The sequence below is a fragment of the Corvus kubaryi genome, unplaced genomic scaffold (genome assembly GCF_017639235.1).
Source record: "Corvus kubaryi isolate FWS band 111438036 unplaced genomic scaffold, C.kubaryi_AGA036_p1.0 split3-73, whole genome shotgun sequence".
NCBI classification, from domain to species: Eukaryota; Metazoa; Chordata; class Aves; order Passeriformes; family Corvidae; genus Corvus; species Corvus kubaryi.
Window position 1 is genome coordinate 1,144,498 of NW_024582091.1, and position 24,402 is coordinate 1,168,899.

General features: G+C 38.8%; 1 protein-coding gene across 17 annotated transcripts in view; it reads left to right on the forward strand.

Moving 5' to 3' along the window:
* DLGAP2 (DLG associated protein 2) overlaps window positions 1-23,947 on the forward strand; it is a 458,740-nt gene extending 434,793 nt beyond the window's left edge. For 15 of the 17 annotated variants that reach the window (XM_042016315.1, XM_042016316.1, XM_042016317.1 and 12 more), the window contains 6 exons: window positions 74-159; window positions 1,383-1,798; window positions 10,397-10,488; window positions 14,827-14,979; window positions 15,810-15,827; window positions 17,362-23,947. In XM_042016315.1, coding sequence (XP_041872249.1) covers window positions 74-159; window positions 1,383-1,798; window positions 10,397-10,488; window positions 14,827-14,979; window positions 15,810-15,827; window positions 17,362-17,580 — 984 coding nt within the window. In that variant the 3' untranslated portion in view covers window positions 17,581-23,947. The remainder of the gene's footprint in view (window positions 1-73; window positions 160-1,382; window positions 1,799-10,396; window positions 10,489-14,826; window positions 14,980-15,809; window positions 15,828-17,361) is intronic. The other 2 variants (XM_042016327.1, XM_042016310.1) reach the window with 1 other exon arrangement.
* The last annotated feature ends 455 nt before the right edge of the window (window positions 23,948-24,402 follow it).

A 24,402-nucleotide genomic window follows, 5' to 3' on the forward strand; every position in this document is an offset into this window, starting at 1 on the left:
GAATGAGGGTGTGTAGAAATAGTGCTGAGTTGTCGATGCTCACTCTGCAGATGTATCTTTTGTGTTGAATTAGGTGGAAACAGCAACCGATTCAGACACTGAAAGCAGAGGCCTACGGGAATACCACTCTGTTGGAATACAAGTGGAAGATGAAAAACGGTAATTTAAGCATGTTCAAAAATCTGTAGTCTTTCATAACACAACACACATTTGTAAACAGAGTTAATAACAAACACCTGGCAAGTGCTGCCACTAAATAATTCACAAAGCCAGATTTACTATATGCATGCCTGTCATTTGGTAAAATTTGTAGAGATTACTTAGCAGTTGCTTCACATTTACTTAACTTTCCAGTTTTTAATTGGAGGGAAGGAAGTGAAAGTGTTAAATTGAAGTAGTGGCTTAATAAAATTTCATTACTGACAGAACAAATACTAAGAGCTGTGTATTGGAACAGTCTTCCTTTGATAGGACTCCTCATGCTGATCCAGGCTTTTCCTGTCCCCACAAGGAGACACAATCTTAGGATGGTACCTTTATTCTAAAGTAGAATCAGCTTTTTGATTTGTTCAGTCCTTCTCTACTTTTGTAAATCTGCTGGCCCATGTACTGACCCACAGGTTATCCCTGCCAGGTACTGTTTGTCACATACTGGACCAGGACCATTATATCATTTCACAGCAGCTGTCTGAGAGTATCTGGCTGCTAAGTGCCTTTTGCCATCATTGACTAGAAGTAATTTGAGACAATAGGCACCAATGGGAAAAGATTTCACAAATAATCTTTTCTTCTCTATCTAACATTTTAACACAAAGCTTTTCTAAAATGTCATTATTTGGTTTCATATAACAGGGGAAAATCAACCTTTAATGGGCATCCTGTAAGACAAAAAAGACCTTCAACCCAGAATCTTAAACCTGCTGATACTATCTTTCTTTTATTGCAGGATTCCCAAAAGTCCTAACTCAGCAGATTTTCAGATTTTTCTGCTTACAATTCTGAACATTTGAAAAATTTATATATAGGTACTTTATAGACTTCTATCAGGAAGTTCTAGTTCTGCTAGTTATTTCCAGTTGATTTAGTAACGATACATGTTATTTTGTAATACGAGAAAAAATCAATATTTGCTTCCAGAGATAATTTAAATTATTTTCTTTCGTGCCCTTGCTTAGATCAATGATTCCACTATGCATTTTGTTTTTTCTCTCTGTTGTTACTCATCATCTAATTTTAGTGAGATATACACAAAGAAAAAATGTGTAACATACAGTCCAACGAGAAGAACAGAATCCACTCACTGAAACATTATTCTGTGTCTCTGTACAATCACATGTTATTTTTATGTCTTAATATCTTTTTTTTCTTCCCTCTTCACCAAGGCATGGACGATTCAAGCGTTCAAACAGCGTAACAGCAGCTGTCCAGGCTGACCTGGAACTGGAGGGTTTTCCAGGACACATCACCATGGAGGATAAGGGACTTCAATTTGGCTCATCATTCCAGCAGCACTCAGAGCCCAGCACACCCACCCAATATAGTGCAGTGAGAACTGTACGGACACAGGGACTGTTCAGCTACAGAGAAGATTATAGGACCCCAGTTGACACCTCAAACCTTCCACCACCAGAACCCTGGCTAGAGCCAGCCATTGAGACAGTAGAGACTGGTCGAATGTCTCCTTGTCGACGGGATGGATCTTGGTTTATGAAGTTACTACACACTGAAACTAAGAGAATGGAAGGATGGTGCAAAGAAATGGAAAGAGAAGCAGAAGAAAATGATCTTTCCGAAGAAAGTAAGAACATTTCAGTATCTTTTCCTATAGACAATTGCTAAAATAAGAAATCTGTTAGGATATAGCTGTGAGCTGTGGTTTCTCCTCACTCATTCTGTAGGAGCAAAGAACCATAAGATATAAGAACACTGTCCTGCAACTGACTGCACAAGATGGTGTTTCCCAGAGTAAGGTTCTGTGGAAGTAGTTAAAAACCCAACTCTAGAGTCCAGTCCAGGATCAAAGTCTGGTATTACACAGAGCTCAGATGATGCAATAGCTCCATCCACAGCTCCAACTCTGACACATCCTTCCCACTCACTTGTATGGCTCCAATGCTTGGCCCTTTGCCAGGGCACACAGGGTGGTCCTACATGAACACTCTTTTGCCCTTTTCCTGACCTCTGATTTTGCCTCTTATTTGTGAGCAGCCATTTTAAAAATGCTTCCATTCCTTTACAAGCACTTCAGCCTGTTGAAAGAACAGAAAGCAGTAGTAGGCAAGAACAATAGTTAAAGTACTTCTGCAGTTAGACAGGCATATGCATTATTAGAAAATTCAGCTGCATTTTCTTATTACAATTTTGTCAAGAATCATTATTATTCTCTCATGTCCTGTGGACACCTTGAAAGGAGTGATGGGATAAAGTGAAAAATAATGTAGACTATTTTGGAACAAGATCCAAGACAGCGCTAATGATAGTAATATATCAAAGTGGTCCTAGGACTCAGTAGCCAGCTCCCTGTGATTCCCTTTGAGGTCAATTATCCTTGTTCTTCAGGCTCAGTTTTATAAATATTTCAATCCCTGATAATCTGAATTATTGTCTCAGCTGAGATTTTCTCAGATCACAAATGAATTCATATTAAGTTTTCTTACTAGCATCTTTCCCTGCTCTTTTACAAATTTCACCATCACCTCTGAGTGCTGTTTCCTGATCATTTTCTTTCCCCCTCAATGAGTTCTTGCTATGCTGTACCCTCAGGTCTTGAGTCAGGCCAGCATGGTGACTAAAAGGCCAATTTCTATTTCTTGCACTGACCTTTTCAAAACAAAGAATGTCTGTTTTTACGTCATCATTTTTTTTATTTTACAGTCATATTTCTCTGCTGTATTGTGCACAAGTCTGCCAAATAACAACAGCAGATTTGAGGTGGGGCGGTGTGTAAGGCTGGTTTTCCTTCCTTCAGCCTCTGGTGGTTTTTGGACCATAGGTTTTGTCCTTATTTTCATCATGGCAGAGCAGAGCTCAGAATTTTCCCCTTCCAATAAAGTCTGTGAAGACTTTAATACCCTCCTAGGAACTGTAAAATAATAGCACATTTTGCTTTGATTAGCCTGTGGAAGAATTTCCAAGCCTTCTTTCATAATGGTTATTCCTCAGTACTTCTTTTTATCACATATGTCTTACTTTTCAATTCTTCACATCTTTGCACTGCTGAATACTGACGTTTCAATGCCATCATTAAGATTCCCAAAGCACCTGCTTCCCAGATTACCTGTTACTGATGTAGGAACATCAGTTTTTTCAGTCTGAAGCAGAAGTTCAAAGAGCAAGACTTTGATCTCCCTTGAAAGAGTAAGACTACTAGGGAGCAAAGGGGAGAAACACACAGGCCGTTAGTCCCTCTCTTTCCTAGCGAGGAGTCTGCGGGCAAGGGCTGGACTTCTCCTACCTCCTCTCTCTGCAAGCTCTTCCTTTTGCACAGCCCTAGTCAAATCTGCAGCCATGGGGAACGAGCAATGGAAACATGCTCGCATCAGCACTTCCTCACTCGGAGACATGGAGAGGCACTTAGAGCTGTTATTTGGAATATGAAACTGGGTACTACATGAGGAAAACTTTGATGACCTGACTTTAGCTGGCTACCTGTTCCCAGGTGCAGAACCATTCTCATTCCCATCATGTGAACCTATACTCTTGCACTCCAGAAATACTCTGGAACACCTTGCTGCATGATGAAATGGCAATCAAGAAGGTAGTTTTCTGTAAAGTGTACACAGGACATGAAGACAATATGGACTTCAGTAATTTTTATTAATATTTGAAGTTAGTGACACCCTTCTGATGCCATGAAGATTTTTTGCCTTTTCTTTTATACTATACCCCTGTTATACCTTTTTTACAACTTCTGTATTCTTAGTGCTTTTTGCCTACATTCTTGGACTTGTTTGTCAAGCTGAGAGACTGAACATTTTAGAAGCTTTGTAGTTAGACATCAGTGTGCCCCAGACCCCAAAATCCTCTCCAGAACACATTCTGTAAACTAAGATAGAACCATCCAGGGGAAGGCTCCTTGGGGAGGGGGGCTCACTTGAGCCTCTCATTGGGGAATCTTTGATAGGTATGCTAATTAGTAAAACCTATAATGTTGTACCAGATCTTTTGGGTGTGTGCATTGTGGTGTGCATTTTGGTGCATTTGACCTAGACATGTGCACCTAAGGATCCTTAAAATAAATACCAAGGTAAAATCCCTTTTCCCCTTCTATCTGTGTTTGACTCTTGATTTTAAGACCAGGAAAAGGCATCACTTTCAACTTGGAATATTTCAATCAAAAAACAAAACAGAGTATTGGGATTTTGCTTCCCTGTTTGTAGAGGGAGTCTAATTTGGAAGAGAAAAAGAAAGAACAATTCCCTGATAAGAGAATTGATAAAATACAACTGAAACCCTTGAAATATCTTTTTTTAAACTAACAAAAAGGGGTTAATTATTTGTGCTTGGGGGAACATTTTGACCTCCCTAATAGGTTAAAGAAGTTATAGAATAGGTCTACATAGTATTTCCAAAGTCAGAAGCTTGTGTTCAGCTGACTGTCAAAAGTGAACCCCAAAGTTCCAATCTTCCATTGTATGTGACTCATTTCAAGACATCTTCCTGAAATAATTTCCAAATTGCATTATTTTTTAAATGGTATCCCTTCATCTAATAACACATCAAGTAAAAGGAAGTTCTCAAAGAATTAATTTCACCAGGGGAATGAGCTTCACAGCATTCTAAAAATTCTGTGTGAATATTTTTTTTCCTGTTGAGTCTTTAGAACATTTTGTATCCCCAGTCTGAGCTACGGAGGTTGTAAGGTGTGTATCCTCAAGAACTTAAGTTTAATGATATCCCGGCATGAAATGTATCTTGATGTGTTTAAGCATTTGGCAGTTCCTTGAAGAAAATACACATAAATGGCAGAGCCAAAAGCAAATAAATATGGTTTTCCACCTTCAGCAAGACTACTATTCCCAAAACACTTCAGAGCAAAGTTTGCACATTCAAACTGTCATCCTTAATGCTGAATCATTTCTTTTTGGGCTGGGTATATTAATTGTACCTGAAGACCAAATATAGTTTTTCATCTCATAGGAGAAGGCTGTCCTTATGATACAACTTCTATTTTGTTTTAAACATGGGAACAGTTAAAATAGAACTGCATTTTAGAAAACAATTTCATTTTTGGCATTAACACAACAGCCCTGAGATCCACCAAAAGCTGTCTGATTGCTATATTGATTTTTTCTTCCACTGTAGCTTTTCTCTCATAGTGTTATTTTAAGAACTTCACTCATCAGGTCTTAGAAAAAGAGAAGATAATCATTGCAGCAAAAATAACCTCTCCTTTTCAAAGAATTTATTTGGTCAGTTGTCATGAATTTTATTTTGAAGTCTCTGCAAAGTTCTTATACTGTTTGTGTGGGCAGTTATTTGTGTTCTAACTGTTTATTATCTATATATGTGTGTGTGTGTGTATATGTGTGTTCATATATATGTAAAAATTATAGATATGTGGCTGTAACAGTTCCCAGGGTTAGACATCTGATCACTTGCACTCACAGGCTATCGCCAGGCAAAGATATGTGTTTCTCATGGGTGCTGACTGGAGTTTCAGTTTTACACGCTGAAAATGTGTTTGACTATTACTGGTGTGTAGGTGATGACAAGAAAAACAATTTCAAGTGTCACAAAGCTATTGAAGACCAAGAGGGTCAGGACTCTGCCTCCCATGAGCGCGGTGAAGGGAGCAGGGAGAGTGGAGCAGGGAGAGGGAGCTGCAGTCCCTGCCCACAGCTTGCAGGCAGGGTCTGGCAGAGGAAAGAGGACAATACCCTGGGCTTCTGAGTGCCACATGCTTGGCCACTAGCATACTTCATTATGGAGAACAGCTCCACAGAGTTTACTCTCACATAAAAATCTTTAGATAGGTGCAAAAATTAACTATAGGATAAACTATGCCAGCAGAAACGTTGTTCTGCTGGTATCTTCTGCATTGTGGTTAGGAGCTCTGCTGGCATAGCAGTAAAGTGATCTCTAGTGGGAGATAAAAATAAAGGTTTTAGAGTAGGAGGTCACCTTTCTCTTCCATTCCCTTTAATTCCATGGATACTGGACCATTCCTTGCTAATCCTCTAGCTGATATTTTCACAGTTCTTAGTAAAGCAAAGGTTTTACTAATAGGGCTGAATATCAATAGAAAACACAGAGTAAAATCTCCCATAATTTTAGGGGAATAAAAATCAACACAAAACCCTCACAACCAATTGATTTTAGTATATTCATGAATTAATTGTCCATAAAAGCTTTCTTAGGTGTTTGACCAAATACAGGTTATCCTTTAACCAAAGAGAAATTACTGACATAATTTTCTAATGCTTTTCACAAACCCATCCTTCAGGAACTATTGAAATTTCCAGTTGGAGTGTTGCGAATGACTAAAGAATGTCATAACTGTAGCGAAACAGTCTGTAAAGTCCTACAGTGTGGCATCCAAGAATTTCTCCTAGCATTTGTATTGTTCTGCTGAAATTTTCTCCTTTTTGAACTTAGCTTTGTTGAGGTAAAAAGCAAATTTGCAGCAAGTCCCAGCTGGTGAACAAGGGTCCCATTACCCTCCAGAGCACTTTCAGCTGGGGGTCGTGTTGTCCTAAAATGCCATCTGAACATTATATATTTATTTTTGTGTCATCATGTCAACATGCTCTGTTGATAGTGAAAAAGATATTTCTAAAAAGTAGTAATTTAGGTATAGAGATGAGACAAATATGATGCCCTACTTTGAGTTAGGAGGGTGAATTAAATGCCAGTTTCAATATTTTTTCCAGGCATATTTTCTCAGATTGTTTGTGGAGTAATTTATTTACAAGTATAAGGGGAAAATGGAATGATCAAATGGAATGAAAATTTAAATTAAAACATGTCATTTAAATAAACAGTAATGAATGCCAAAGCAGATTGATTGTTAGTAGTTTCTCACTGCTGGTGCAGCAGTAGCACAATTGAGCAAAGCTTTTAACTTGTCAAGATCAGAATTACAGTACCAGATTATAATCAATTTAATCAATATAGACCTAACTTTTCCCTCTCTACCTTTGTGATATGAAATAATTTTTGATTACAAGGTTTTGTAGAATTTCTCAAGCCATTCCATGCATACAGGGGAAAAGATACCATTGTGTTAATTGTGCAATTTACACAATCTCTAACCAGGGTGTAAATCCTTAGTCTGCTTTTACTGAAGTCAAGGTCAGGGTTTTATATATCTTCACAGCTGAAGTCATACAGGACCACAAAACAAAAATGGAGTGCTTCATATGCTTCAGGGAGCAGAATTAATGTTGTGTGACCCTTTCCTGACATTTGGGCAAATACAACATTATCTTAATGAAAGGAGGTATATGGATTATATGAAGATTATGTCTATTTATGTGTATTGGTAGATTTTATCATCATTTATTTACAAGAAAAATCTTCTAGTCATCACCAAACATCTCAATCTCTCCAGTCTCTAACATTCATCATTCTTTCATGGAGATAATCAATCTGCACTCATCAGAATAATTCCCCAATGCATGAAATTAATAACAAGGCTTTGGATGTCTATTAATATTGTGCTAAAGATTATGAGTTGAAGTGTTTTAATACTTTAATTTAATTACAGCAAGGCAGAATAGCATGAATATGAGGGATTCTAACCTCTGTGTTTTATTACGTCTGATTTACTTATTAAAATGGAAATAGAGTTAGATCTTTAGTAAATGCTAGGGCTGTAATTATACATGTGTATTCAGCACTGTGACTCAGTGGCACATCCAGCCATCACAGTCTTATATCCCTGACAAATGTGTATCCCACCAAAATGCTATGTTGCCAATGCCTAAGTCTTGACCAGCCTGACTGGGCTTTAAATCACTAATGCTTGTTGACATGATGCTTTGTGATAATGAAGATTAAATTAATGTTTATTTAGTATGTGGGTTTGGGTAACTGAGATTCACTAGAAAATGTCAGACATTTATAGATTCTGTCAGGATCTACATTTCTGCAGAAGAGCTAAAACCAATGTCCCTTACTCAGACTATGTATTTGAGTTATGAACTGTAAAATTTAGCAGAGGAAACTAAAACTGAACTTTACTCACTAGAGACAAGCAATACAACCACCAGCCCATGGAACCATCCTCACTCTTTTTTTGCCCAATGAATCGTTGAACATAGCATGGAATAGGTGATGTGAGGGACCTGCTACAGCACAATTCCTCATCCTAGAAGAGGAGGACCTCTGACCCCACACTGGGAGTCTGTCTAATGTCCTGTGCTACAGATCACCGAGAGAAAAAAGGAGGATACAAGGCTGTTTGTCACTAAAGTCATTGCCTTTATTAAAAATGCTGAAAACCAAATTAAAGCAATTTGTGTCAGATCAAATGAAACATTTCTTTTTTATTTATGTTTTGGTATGTTTGTTCAGGTTTTAACACTCAAAATATTCCTTTCTGCATGCCAGTAACACTGTAGAGGAAAGTGAGGTGTTTGGTGATCAAAAACCCCAAACCAATTAAAATGCTTTATTTCATTTGGCCAACAGAACAAAAACAAACCACAGTGAATTACTCATGCAGCCCTGAACCACTTAACCCTTTCACAATGGATGTTGCACAGGACTGATGAATTATGTATATTGCTGTTTAATTTAGTTTTGTGGCACAGCTGTACTGTTTTTCCAACAGAAGAAGGAATGGAGTTTGAGAACCACAGCTCTATATATTAACACATGCCTTGAAAGTTACTGAGATTTTAACTGGAGCCCAAAACTTTCAAATTATCTCTTGCTGCTACTTGTAGGTGAACAGATGTTTCACTGGTCTAGAGAAAGCAGAATTAAAATGTAAAAACTGCTACCAAAGTACTGTTTTCACATGACCTCCTGTACTTATTCTAACTAACAAGATGTTTAGCCCTGCTATAGTTTAATGTTTCCTATATCATAGGCTGCAGATCAGTTGTGCTGTACTACTGTAGCTTTATTCCACACTCACCATCCTGCTTGAATTATCAAACTTGGTTTCTCCAAACTGAAGTAAAATATATCAGAGTAATTCCTGTCTACCTTTACCCCACCTCTATATATCTTTAACATTATTTAAAGATCTGAAAATTCTCCAGGTAAAATAAAGCTTTTATTGAGACCACAGCTTATAATGCTTTTTAAAATGTTGCTTTTTCATCATAGAGATGGATGTGGAGGAAAGGAAGTGTAGGAAAAGATATGTAGGAAGGTATAGAAAAGCATGGTGCTACCTAGCAAAGTGTGGTATTTATCCCAGCAAATGTGGGAGTCAGGATTAGTTAGTTTCCTAGGGATAAGCCAATCCCCTTAGGCACTACTGTCAATAGAAAGACAGAGGCGTCTCCAGGAGGAAATTCAGTTCACCTAAAAATAAGTGCCTAATGTGGCTGAGCTGCTGAGCTCAGATCACTGATTATAAAGCATTCAAAAATTTTAATTTTGACAGATGACTCTTGGAAACAAAGTCAAGTAAAATGAGTTTGGTCCCTTCCCCCAGTGCATCCTGTAAGGGCATGTACATACCAACACATCCATGGGGCTGATCCTGCAAAGTCCTGGAGCACCTGCTTGTGTCCCACTTTGTCCTGTACTGAGGACTTTGGATATTTTCCTGGGCAGATAACCTGTAATTCCTAGGTCTCAGAAATGTAATTCCTGTGAGGATCTAATCCTTATGGTAGGAATATGTTATATTACAGTTGAATGTAATAACTTCACCCTCAGAGCAGATAAAGAGAGCTCACCCAGGGATCCTCCACAAAATAGTGAGGGACGTAATTTGCAATTGCAGAACCAGAGGATATAATCTAAGGTACATGTGCCTTTGACATGAGAAGGAACAGGCATCCAGCTGGTTCTGGAGGCAAGACAATTTCAACAGCTATCAATTTACATGAGCAAATGTGAACGGGAGAGGTGTCATTTACTTTGAAATTTAAGAGTGTTTTGAAAAACATGAATGGATTGATGCCCACTTCAGGAAGCTGAATATAGTCCCATAGTTTTTGCTACTTCCTTAAGCAAGTAGAGTCTAAGCTGTTTTGACTTATTAATACACCATTTATTATTCACTCATTATTGCCAAATGATAAGGCGTCACTGAGCTTTCCTATACCTCAGTCTTTTTAAAAAATATTTTATGTGTATAATCACAAGCAACAAAACCAAATATTTACCTCCCTTTTAAAATAAACAGGATTTTCAGCTGCATGTTTTTGAGCTGGATATTGTATTTACTGCCAAAAAACATTTATTGGTAATAATCTGTCTGTATGTTTAGTCCTAGGTAAGATCCGAAGTGCTGTTGGAAGTGCTCAGCTCCTCATGTCTCAGAAATTCCAGCAATTTTATTGGCTTTGTCAACAAAATCTGGTAAGTCACTTTGCCTGGCTGTTCTTGAAGAGCTTAAGGTTAGTCATCCATAATAGTCCACAAATTGTCACTTTAAATTCTAGAATTTAATATTTTAATTCAAAAACAACAAAAACAAGTGTAGTGTACCCAGGCAGTAGCATTCTGAAATGTTATTTTCATGTCCCATATTTACTTCTCCCTTTTTTTTAACTTAGTCCTTAAGTATGATGTTAGTGGATTTTTTTTTAAGCAAATATCTAATTTCAGTAATCTCAGTCTGATTATGTTTTGCTTTTCTCTTTTTGCTGTCCTTATTAAAGAAAAGAAAATTAGAAGGGAACAAATGAGAGTTTTCGGAGGCATAATATTATGGCTTATTTTTGCAATACCCTAATATAGTAACTATATTTCAGGTAAGAAAGGGGAAAATTTTCACATTACAATCAGTGGAAAATAGTAAAATAGAATAGTGGAGAATACATGATCCAGCTTTCTACCTACCTGAAAATAGGACTGATCATGGAAATGAGACATCTATAATGTTCATAAAATTGGGTTGGATAATTTGCACTGCCAATTATATATAAGATGTCCTGGGGCTAAAGGAACAGATACATTATATTACTTATGAGAGTTACTGCTATTGTTCTGGAAGTTATTAGAGGCTAATTCAATTCTAAATGTTATCTTCATTAATATGACAGCAGCCATCAGTGATACAAACGTTGTGGCAAGATGATACTAATCAATAGGAGAACGTAATTCTTCTAGCTACAGCTGGTGGTACACCTTTCTTTGTCTCTCTCAAATATCAAGTGTACCTTTTCCTTCTGACTGTCCCTACACCTCATATATTGAAAGTACTGAATTCTGTTGTGTGCATGACAGCAGACGTAACCTATACATCTGCTTAGATACTTTTCTTTGCTCACTGGCATTTGTCACATAACTTCCAAGGCAGAGCATCCATTCTGCAAAGACCCACTTGCTACTTTCCATCCATAAAGTTAAACATTCAGAATACCTGAAATTGCAATGAAACAATACTGAGAAAATAATGCTGAAAATGTCATACCTTCTGATAGACAATAATAAGATATATGGTCCTCATTAGGAAAGAATCTGATTATCCACTTCAAAAGTCCTGTCAGAACAAGAATTTTAATAGCTGTTACAGAATAACAGAGGAAACATACAAAGTAAGACAAGCAAGAATTGACCACATCTGTATTATCAATTACATCATGTGTGCTTCCTATCTAGTAATTTGTTTCATATCAAAAGGAGAAAATTTTCATCATTGTCTGAAAGTTTCTCACTGCAAATTTAAAAATGCCCTCCACTACCTGATTGATTAAGCTATGCAAACTAAGATTTGGAGAGCATAACCTCCACTCCACTTCATTTATCTTCAAGTAGGCCTAGCACTTGCGCTTGAGAGCGTTACTGTAATAGCAAGTGCAGCTCCTGCTCAGCACAGCCATCAGCTGTTTGGGAGTGAGAACAATTCATTACTGCAAAAGCAATAGGAGCACAAGGAGAAATCTACAGCTTTTAGACAACACAACCAAAAAGCTGGCAAGATTTTACTTCTCTTTTTCCCTTTTGGAAAATAAACCTCTCAACTCCATAACAGCAGCTTTATCCCACTCTCAAGATTTAGGCTCTGAATATCCTTCACTTCCATTAAATCGGTAATGGGCTCTGAAGAAAGCAGCAACCGCAAAACTGTCTTTAGGTCATTCATGTTTGGAGGCTTTTCTTCCTATACATAATGATAGAATTTGTTGCTGAATAGTCACTTAGTGCATACCTACAGCAGGCTTTCCATAGGCTCCTAAGGCAGCATCTCAGTGCCCCACAGGAGTGCTCCTAGCTGTGCATTCCCTCTCTCAAAAACATCCAGCACGTAAAAGGGCTGCCACATGGCAGTTTCTCTGACAGTGCTCAGCATCTGTAAGCATAAATGTAGGACACAGGAAAACAGCATCTACTTTTGCCAGTTCAAAATGCAACAAGGGTTTAAGAGGAATATACTTAGTCAAACTGAAATTTAACCAGGAAGCTCGCCTATGGGCTTTTCTAAAGGGTCATGGGAACTTCAAACAGCACATTTGATTACGCTCTGTGTTAGGAGGTCTTATCAAAGACTCTCACTTAGGGTAAATTCACAGAAATGTAAGCTTCAATGAAGTTTTTTTTTATTAATCTGGCTGGCTATCTCTTACAAGTATACTGTTCCCACTGACTACTTAGAAAAAACATTACTGATTAATAACTAGTCCCTTCTGCATTATTCACATTTGGTTTTGTAACACCCTTTTTTTGTCTTTGAAGTGTCCTCCTCCATGCTCTCTAGTCAGTAGAGATCCTGCTCAGCTTGTGTGTCATGGTTGCAGGCTAAAACAGAGCAGCTTGAGCACCAGCTAGGAACTTTTTGCTTGCTTTAGGCCTCCGTCAGAAGGAAGGCTGCAAATTCCAAGTAAGATACAAATACATGAGCCGTTTCCAAGAAGAAGCAGGTTTAAGCCAGTCTTTTCAAAACTTAGTTAGCTGTAATAGTTCTCACTTGTGCCAGAATTTATTCATGAACTGTGGATGTGTAAGAAGCAGCAGGCAGCCCTCTTGTGTCCAGACCACACACGGCACAGCCCTCTGCAAGAGTTGTGCTGGAGACCATGGTCTTCACAAACACCATGAGCAGAGTGGGGCACACAGAAGTACAGAACAGCAATTAGCCGTGATTCAGAACGCAATGGCCTTGCAATGAGTGGCATCATTTTCTGGCTGGTTAGAGGTAACTGGGGAGAGTGACTGAGGAGATCAGGCAGGAGACAACAAATTACAAGATAAGACAGACTGCTGTGGGACTGTCCTCATGAATTTCACACAGGGACTCAGTTCCTAAAGCCTGAAATGTTGACCTCTGCAGAGTAAGTAACACAACTGACATAAATTTTAAATTGTTTTGTTAAAAATTGGGATCCACCCAATGAAGTAGTTTTCAGTAAACACTAATCTGGAGTTGTAATGTTTCCCAGGAGTCTCTCATAGTCTATATGGCCAATTATCTTAAATCCCTGAAGCTCCCTATTAAAAGGAGACTTTCTTCAAGTGAAGAAGACTTCTAAATTGTTCTTGGCCCAGATTCCAACAAGGGTCTAGGTATGGGTGACACTACATGTTGTCATGCCCAGTTCCAGGCACTCATCTCCCACAGTGGCATCTGTAAACCCAAGTTTGAGAAGCAATTACTAGTTTAAAAGCCTTAGAAATGTGTGATTCAAGGGAGGAATTCAATAGCAATGCTGACTTATCTCCCAGTTTCTAGACAACTGAGGGGTTGTGTTTAAATATAAAATGCCTTCAACCACTACATTTGTAAAGGGTGGGGAACAGAGCCTGTCATAACAGCAGTGTTACTAACATAGCGAACTAGCTTTTGCCCAGGAAGGTAGAGATCCAGAGTCTGTTTGACATGGTTTTGACTTCCTCTCTCCCAGCTCCATTCTTTAGACCATCATAATGGCTTCCTCCTGTCCTGGAAGGAAAAGGCATTTCTTCATTACCTTCACAGACGTGTTTACCAATTAAGCCCTATTTCAATAAAGTGACAAAGCTCTCTTCTTGAACTAGTACCAGTGCTCAGAGAGCATAAGGTTAAGAGTCTGCATACCACCTTATAATACAATTTTTATCCAGCACTGGCATCAGGTTAATTATCAGATAGAGGGTCATCTTGCTAATTGTTACCACCAATGTTTGCTCCATTAAGTCTTATGAACATAGAGCCTCTTAATTGCAGCACCTGGTGGTAGTGCCTTCCCAGCTCCTGAGTGTGATTCAACTCTCTGGAGAACAAAATCCAAGCGTCCCATCAAAATTTCATACTTCATGTATACATTTGAAAATGCAAGACAGTGTAAACATCAAATTCAGCATAAGCTGACAATGTCTTTGTGGCATTGTTTTGTCTTAATCAGCTATCATAATTTTTAACCAGAAAGACTTTAGGCTGGCTGCAATACAAACCACGTTCCCCTTGCCTTTAATAATCAGCAGACAGAGGCTGTCAGCTTGTTCCTTTTTAGAAATGCAGGTCAGCACAGCATATGGTGCTAAGGAACTTCCCATGCCGCAAATTCAAGAAAGCTCGCGTGTGACATCCAACTCATTCATGTTTGGGTTGTGTAGGAGGCACAGCTTTCCAGTCACAGCTCCCAGCTGCAGAGCACACAGAGCCTCAGCACTGAGCAGTGCTGCAGCAATGAAATCTGGCTCGATGCCCTTCCTGCTTCAGTGCACACCACTGAAAGCCTCCTGGAGTACTCACACTCTCTCCTTTGTGCACCACAGGACCCGAGTGCCATGCCGAGACCAACTTCCCAGGACCTTGCAGGTTTCTGGGACTTATTGCAGCTCTCAATTGAAGATGTCAGCATGAAGTTTGATGAACTGCACCAGTTGAAACTCAATGAATGGAAAATAATAGAATCACCTGAAAGGAAGGTAAGAAGACCGTGGACAATACCATTTACTCCCCATTTGTAGTTCTGCACTCTCCTTGTGTTAAATACAATAGTGAAACACGATAGGTTTCTAACCCTGCAAAGTATTTAATTGGCATGGCCCAATTTTTACATGGAAACGTTCATCAGATATGAGGAGGTTTTTCTTTTTTAACTATGTTGAGCTGAATTATATAATAAATAAAATGGATTTTGCTAAGCTAGTTTACTCCATGACGCTTTTGTTCAAATTATTTGACTCACATTCTACAGGCTAGAACAGAAATATGTTCTTATTAATTCAGACTGAAGACAATAGCCCAAGAATTTAAACAAGGTAAATTCAGATCTCTGCTAAATTTGGGGCAGCTCAAACCTGAACACTGCAGTGTTTAACCGTGCCTGCATGACACAAATGATAATAGACCAGGAATGAGGTAAAAGCATGTGACAAAACATAGTGCAGGTCATACTAAAGCTCAGCCCACAAACTTTTGGGGGACAAAGTGCTACTGGCAAACTGCCCGCACCTCTGCCCTGCAACTCCACCATTTGGGAGATGCCCCACAATATGCTTACAAACCAAAGGTGGCAAATTGCCCATAAAAGCAGTGTAATTCTGAAACTGCCTTTCCCCTCTCTAGAACTTCATCCCTTACCTTGATTATCCCACTATCCTTGCTGATTATTGTATCAGTCAGATGAAAACAGCATTTGGTTTGAGTCAGTACTGTTGGCCTCAGGTGAATACTTGTTTGGTTTGGGAGGAATTAGGAGGCATTTTGACAACTTTTTCATTTCTTCATGCTCCTCTTGGATTTTAATTTTCAGCCAACGGGTTGGTGGATGGTGAGTTTGCAACTCTTGCTTACTAGTGACAACTGGAAGTAAGAAATTATTATAGTGACAGCAACAGTGATATTCCTAAGAGGGAAAAAACTAAAGTGGAAAAAAAAAATAAAATCGGATGATAGGAATGGAGGCTTTATGTTCGTGTTTGAAAACAGGAAATAGAGAAAATAAAGACAGGCAGAACTGGTTATCACAGGGAATAGCATCTTGGGCTGGTGCACTGTTCCTGTTTAATGTAGAACTATGTTTTTAAATAACCATAGTTATTTAGTCTTGGCTACTGCATTTTGGTAGTAGACTCAGAATTAGCTTAAAAAAACCCAAAAAACAAAAAAAAACAAAAAAAAAAAAAAAAAAAAAAACCACCAAAAAAAAAATGAAGAATCTGTAAACCATAGGTGTATCAGTTCAATTTTTTTATTATTTGAATCCTGCTGTGCATCAAATTAACTGTGTTCTCCATAAGGAACAGCCCATACTCTGCACTATTACCATTACCTTAAGAAATCGTATGGCAAAAAGATCTATCATAATAACCAGATCTATCATAATAACCATACGTATACAAATGAAGCTGTGGAGTCTTCATCTTCAGGGCTATGCAGTCCAGTATTAAACATGAAATTTTAAAAATCTGATTTAACTTCAAAGTTGCATCTAATCTCAAGAGCACTTTGAATGGGGATTGTATGAAATCACCTCCAGAGGTCCATCTCTTCTAAGCTAAAGTGGTGTACAATGCCTTGATTATAGGCCCTCATATGATACTTCACGGTCTCTAAATGGAGTAAAATATCCATTTCATACTTCAAAACAATTCTTGATTTAACACCTGCAGAGAAATTTACAGCTACTTTGGTAACAAAATCTACTGACTTTCACTTTATAATTTGATAATTCTTCAGAATAATTTTCTTTAAAATGGCCCAGGCTTGCAAGCAGAACAATTAGCCCTATGTTCTCTCTCTGGTTGGCGCTTGAATGTTTCCATATAGGAATTCCTGGAGGAGACTAAACTAATAGACATGTATACACAGCTGCTATCTCATATCCAGCTGAGGCTAAACTCAGTATGATTAATTTAATCAAAAATCCTGTCCTGGTAATCTTAGAGAGTCTTTTCACTTGATCAGACCACACAGATGCGCTGAATTCCTATTGGAGAGACAGTGTGTGTTTCTGTTTATAATGAGTGTAATAACGTGTCAGCTAAAATTAAACAAATCCATATGAAAGTGAGGTGTGCAGATTGCATGTGCCGATACCTGCAAGGACAGTGGAAGGAAGCCCAGTCTTTTTTTAGGCACAGGACCGCAGAATGCATAATGGTTGTCAAATAAAAGGGTTTTGTCAGTGTTCCTAGTGTGGATAGCTGTTCATGTAATCCATTAGTCAGCTGATGGGCAAGCACAAATTGAGCATGCTTGATGTATGTAATCAGTATTTTGCATTTCATGTCTTTGATGTGCATGCTCTGCTGACAAGTACCTTTTGCATGCAGCTCACACTTAGTTTTAATGCCCTTTTGCAGGAAGAAAGAAAGATTCCTCCTCCTGTACCAAAGAAGCCCCCAAAAGGAAAATTCCCTATCACAAGAGAAAAATCTCTGGACCTACCTGACAGACAACGACAAGAGGCTAGAAGACGGCTGATGGCTGCCAAGCGAGCAGCCTCCTTCCGGCAGAATTCAGCCACAGAGCGTGCAGACAGCATTGAGATCTATATCCCAGAGGCTCAAACCCGGCTTTAAAGACAGAATGCTGCAGAGTTCCTTTTTTAAACAAAATGCTTGTACAGTTTGTCACTTACCTGGTAATTTTTGTCTCATTCTCTCCACTGAATATGCCCTTGCTGTTGTGTTCTTTGTGCCATAAGCACAGTGGAATGCTTTTGATTTCCTCAGAATTTGCTGAGCTCACCGCAAGAATGACTTCTTTTTGTATTTATTGTCTGACTTACAATCAGCTACAATGGATAGGGCTTGTCAAGACCTGACTTATCCAATATATTCTCAGAGGACAACAAGAAACACCTCTTGAGATGGAACCCAGCTTACTTTTTGTTATTTATATTTTTATAAAAAGTGTGATAATTAGGGATAAGAATAACAAACTATAAATGGGTGCATCTCACCATTCACTAGAGGCATTAGCTAATCCAAGTAGAAGGTGCTACAAATGTAAAGAGCAGGAAAGAAAGAACCCATTTATCTCCTTGACCTCCAGTTTCTTTTCCTAGAATCCAGCTAACATATTTACCCATGCGCTCTGCCACTCTTCTCATCTTTGCTACTGCAAAATAACACTAGGCCTCTCATCTCATTCGAGTTTCTGGAGATGAACAGGGATATCCAGCCACTAGAACTCCAAAGTTCATCAGAAACCAAGAAGCATACAAGTCTGGTGATGGTGGGAATGTCCACTAAGAAACGTTTGCTGTTAGCAGTATAATGACACTCTGAAACCTAAGCAAAATTGTAATGCAAGAGGACTTGAGTGATGGGTGAAAGGAAAACGGAAGCCTTAAAAAGTTAGATCTTCTGTAGTAAGACGAGTAAAGAAAAAGTTATACTTGCTCCTTTGGACCACTCATTGCATTTTTAACACTTCTTTTACATGTTAATATTTATTTTATAAACCTTCTCTCTTTCATTTCAAGAGCTGTGCTACATGTACTATTTCAAACTCTCAAATTGTTAGAACAATTGAGTTTCCAGGGTATCCTCGAGAACAAAAAAATCTTGCTTGTTTAAAATGCCAGTTGTGATGTTGTAAACAGTTTAAGAAATATGAATGTGAGTGGTAAGTATATATAAGTTTAAATGGTTATGTTAAGGTAAAGGTGAACTGTGGTTTACAGTTGTATTTTTTTTTTTAGAACTATTTTTCTATGCAGTATCATTTATGGCAAGAATAAGGTTCTTGCTTGCTTCAGACAGAAAAAACCATGACTCAAGAGATAAGTGATTTCCAACCATGGAATATAAGGAAAATAATATATTTTCAAGCCTCACATTGTCAGAAGAGAGAAGTGGTAGCTACCACAGTTAAGAGGCTTTCACTTAAAACAAATTAACACAGAATTATTCCACTTCACCTACCTTCCAGGGCCAACCAAGCAATCCAGCCCTTAGAAGTCTTCAGGTGAAGACGCAATAAAATGAGTAACCTGCAGCCCCCAATTCCAAGGTTTGAATCCTACTGAACACAAGTTTAGGTCAAAACAGTGAGAATCACGTGAGAAAGACAGCCCCAGTTATCGCATTCCCTGTTTACCTGCTTTAACAAATGCAATGCATTTAGCCATAGGCAGAACAACTATTTAATTATACTCGAGCACTTTGGTTCTTCACCTGTTGAGCACTTTAAATCCAAATCCCACACACCCTGCGGCCTGATGGATGACTGAAAACATGAAGTACCGTAGGTTATGCAGATCTGACATTGCTTCAAATCTGTTTTCTTTTGTTTGTTTGTTTGTTTCCTTCTCTTTTTCCTACAGCGTGTGGTATTAAGCATGAGTTCTGTCTTTGGACAGCTGATAAAGCATGCTTGGCTTCAAGGTACATATCTTTAGAGATGAAGTTTTGAGAAGTTTCTGTGAGAAGACACCCCTGTAAATTGAGCCTGGTATCTGGTATATACTTTACCAAATAGCCTTAAACTATATTTGAAGCAAAAACCAAGACGAATGTATATCCTTGAAGAATGCAAAAAAAAAAAAAAAAAAAAGAAAAAAAAAGGAATAAAAAAGAATAAATCCCTGAAATATTCTTCTATAGATGAAAACATATTTCCCATCCCTTGTGTTTTCAAGGCATTTTCTATTAAGAAAAGAGTTAATCCTAGGTAGTGTACAATATTGATGCTACTTCCTATATTTGTTGTACTATTTTAAATACAAAAGTACATGCAAACATTGGCATCTTTAGTCTTGAAAACTGATATCTTAAAGTGAAGCTGCTAATTAGAATATCCACACAAAACCAAAGCCAGTATTTTTCCTAGATTGAAGAAATTTGAAATAGAGACACACACACCTGTACACATATATACATATGGCAGCTGATACATTTTATCTGATTTCCTGTACACTTCCAGGAGGAATCACACTTGCCTTACTCGCTTGAACCCTCCTGCCTGCAGCAACAGGTCATGCGATTAAGACAAGTTGTACCTGATCCTGCCAGGAATCAGACTTTATGAAGAGAAATTATAAACCCAACAGATTACAGATAAACTGAGATCCCAGCTGGCCTAATAATGCTGACTTGGAGGAGTCTGTGTTCTACATTTCCTATGCCATTATAAGAAAATGCTCAATAGAAGATTTATAAATCTATTATTTCTGCTCATTCCATCTTGTTTAAACAAACAAAAAAGCCAAAAAAAACCCTACTAAAAAAAATAATAAAAAATCAAAAGTAAACTAGATGCCTACCAACAAATCTGACAATATATTATCGGTGCACATTACATTTTGAAGTGCAATATATTAAATTATTGTACCGGTAACATTATATCTTTTAAGGCAAGTAAGCCATTTAAATTTACATATTGTACATCTGGTTAGTTTAGAAAGATAACATTATGCTTACCATATTTGTGTCGCAAATAAATCAAAGTCAGATTGCCTCAGTCTCTGACATGAGAAACACTGTATCTTAATAAACATAAAACCAGATCAATTGTAATCTGACCCCACATCACAAAAATAAAAGTCAGTTAAAAAACCAACATAGGAGGAACATAAATAAACGTAAAGATAGGAACTAGAATGCTTTCTCCTTTGAGAGTTCATGGTATAGACCCACCCAGAACAGCTGAATATAGCAAAATGGTCTAGTGTTTAATTAAATATTAACTGGACTAATATGTATTTTAACACATTAAAATTATAGAAAGTCTCTGTTCATTTAGTCATTGCCTGTAAAACACAAGTATAATAAACAGAATTCAGAAAATTTAAATAAGGAAAAAGGCCTGAATGGTGAAATTGTTGATATTTGCCATACTTATTTTTGCTTTGTATGTCTTTTTAGATTCGAAATTCTTTGTAATTTGGTGAAGTACATTATGAAGTGTTTTATTATTTCATGTCCACCTGATTAGAATGGCCTTTGGCAGAATGCAAACATGAACAACATTGTACAGTTTAATACCAAAAAACAATATTTTAATTCATGCTTAAACCTTGACACTATATTAGATTTGAGATCAATCAGGAAGGAATTAAAGCGTGCATAGGAAAGTGTGTGAATTTCATATATATAGATAGATAGAACATATAATTCATATAATGGAAATTATTTGTTTTAAAATAAGCCCATGTCCTGCTGTATCAGTAAATTAGTACTCTACTTCCTCAGCACTGCATCTAGTATATAGTCAAGGTATGTTTGGTCACTGGGTGATATTGCAAGTAACTGCTACGTGATGGAGTGTCACACGTGGCCCGGTGTGTCACACGGGGCTCGCAGCCTCCTCGTGGCCTGCAGAAGCAGTGCCCTTGAGAGTTCCTGGCCCCATGGCACCTCAGGCAGTGCCACCATTCTGTCCCAGGCCCTCTCCATGCCCCTTGCCCGGAGCAGCAGGCCTCCACATCAGCCCAGCTCAGCCTTCTGCACTCAAAGCCTTGAGCCTGCCCTGCCCAGTTGGTGGGTTTGATGTCCTCCTCAGCATTTCAGTGTTGGCACCAGTGGCAGGGGCACACCAGAGGCTGACCCATCAAGTGCTGGTTTGTGCATGCTGATTTGAGGTCTGAAGCTGGTTTGGTAGCTCCAGGTGTCAAACTGTGTGCACTGAAAACCTGTGAAACCAGAGCCTCAGTGTAAGAGAGCTTAAATGAATCATGAAGCAACCTTACTCCCATTACTGTTCCTAGAGCATCTTATGATGCAGGGATACCACCCGCCCACTGCGCTCGAGGTGAGGAATATCAACAGACTCCTTAATGTCTAGAGAGGTGCTTCCTGGTGTATGACAGGTTGACACCCACACTTATACAGTGCCTTTCATCCAGAAGGATCTCCAAGCACTTTATTAGCCAACACACAAACTCCAGGCTGGGCTGCAGCTGGGACAGGTAACCCAGCATGGCAGGATGTGGGCGGTTCTCCCACCTGTGCCCGTGCTGCTGGGGAGTTTCCTTCCACAGCACCCTTCCAGCATCTGGGACCTCACAGTCTGAGCCTGTGCTGAAGGAGATGCAAAGACTTGCTGAACCAGGAGGAAGACCAGAGCAAAGCAGAGATGAGGGCAATCAGTGCTCACACCATCCCTCCAGGGAGTAGGCAGGGAGTGATGAGCATCAAATTAACCTTTCAGAACAATCTCTGCCTTTTCTGCTCCTGACGATGGCAGTGAGGTCCCTGCAGTGGAAGAGCTCCCTGGGAGGGTGCCAGAGGAGACTCCTGGCTGGTGCCAGGCATGGGAACTGATGGCACCTACAGCTGAGCCCTCTTGGTCAGGAATCTTGGCAAGTCTCCCCTTTGCAAGTGCATTTTCCCCCGCTTTCTTAGCGGGAGAGATCCATCCGGGGTACTTGCTGCACGAGCAGCCTTCCCAAGCGCCCTGTTCTCTCCCCTAGTCTGCCCTCCAGCCCAACTAACATGAGGGATGACGTGGGGCACAGGACTTAGGCATGATGATTGTGCTTTGGTTTGGGCAGCTGCTCTTTAGTGAGACTCAGCCCTAACCGTAAGGGTTCTTTTATGGCAGAGCAATGGGGACGCCTCTCTCTGCATGGACAGGATCAGCAGATGAGAGGCCACCATTTCATACTGCACAGAACAGAAAGAGGATATATACATATATCTATATATCCACATAATGATTTTTCACTGTCATGGTTCCGGACAACTGGACCCAGGAACCACAGGCAACACTCACATTCCTGTAGGTTGTGCCACTTTCTTGCAGCTCATCCTCAACACTGACAGCTGTGGCAGGTTCACTGCCTACTGCAGCCCCATGGCCCATCAGCAGCTATTCACCATGTTCACCTCCAGGGAGCATCTTTCAGGAACAGATGTTTTATGGCATACTCATATGCATACACAGTCCTGTCAGGAATTAAGCCCTCTGTATCCACAGAAATTGCTTAATTTATCTCTGAGATGCAGATACCTCTATGGCATTATGCTGTAGCTATTTAACTACATAATAGGCTGTTCGGAACAGCAAATATAAAACCTAAATTGAAATGGAACATTGCCCAAAAGAAAATTTGGCAAGCAAATGTAGGCTGATTCAGCTCCTCTTAATGAAATAAAATTCCAATAGCTGAAAGAGGCCATGGCATTCATTACTGAATATCTTTTCCAACATAAACAATTCTATGATTCTGTATCTAAAAACAGTATTCCAGATCTTTTCTCATATGCATATTGCATTTCATAAAAGATGATCGCAGAAGAAGACTGCAAGTTCACTGCTCTACCTTTCCACACCCAGCTTTTCTCCCATTACCCTTCATTGCCAGAAGAGAACCAGGTTTTTGAAGTCAGGTTGTAGTTAAAGTAAATCAGTCTGTCTACATGGCTTGCTCTTTAACTGAGGAGACACCGAACAGTTTTCATCAGCTGGCAATTTAATTCTATATTTTATTAAGGCCAAAATGTTATTTTTCTAAATTGGTTTTGTTGGACAGGATTTTTTACTTCTCTAGGTACAAAACCATGAATATTTTCACCTAAGCATAAATGAGGGGGAGGCTTATTTGAATATATAGTCATTATTCAGAAACACAGCCCATTAGTGAGGAATTTTCTTCTCCTTATCTTGCCATTCTTTCATTCAACACACTATTTCCCCTTCCTAAAGCTTCACTGTCATACAAGTTTCTTATTTGTGAGATGGATTATTGCAGAGCTCCAGGCAAAGTTCTTATCCCGGTTGTATTAGAATCAATGCTCAGAAACTGAAACCAGAGAGAAATATCAAATCTGAATCAATATAATTCAGATCAATATCTGACTCAGCAAGTCTGAGGTAGGAAGGACTCTCTGTTCAAGGTAGCAAGAGTGCCACTACTTTGTAGGAGCTCATTTTTCCTTTCAGGTAGGTCATAGTCATGCAGAGGGCTCGGTAGTAGGTTTGAGTCTCTGAAGAGAGTCCTCACAAAGAAATGCCAGCTTTGTTTATAATTACCCATGGAATCCACATGCTCATATCCATGCTTTGATTTACCCTTTGGAGGTTTAATAGTATGGCCATCTCATTTTAAAAGGGCTCAGCATGTATGTATTATTTAGTTCAATTTATATATTAATTTCCTGACTGAAATAAAATTCCCTTTCAAGTAGCCTGGCTTATATGCTCTAGAACTGTTCTTTCCTGAAGAAAAGCCACTATGACTGTGCAGGATTTTCTGTACAGAGACAAAACTCATACTTTCATTTACCATGGACATGCCAAAATAATCAAGTGTGGCCTAAGGACTAAATTAAATGCCTCCTATAGAACTTCAAGGAATGTTAGAACCAGGAAACTAGCTGTTTAGTTATCATTAAAAGTATATATAAATATATATAAATATATATATACATAAGAAATCATATCAACAATGAGGA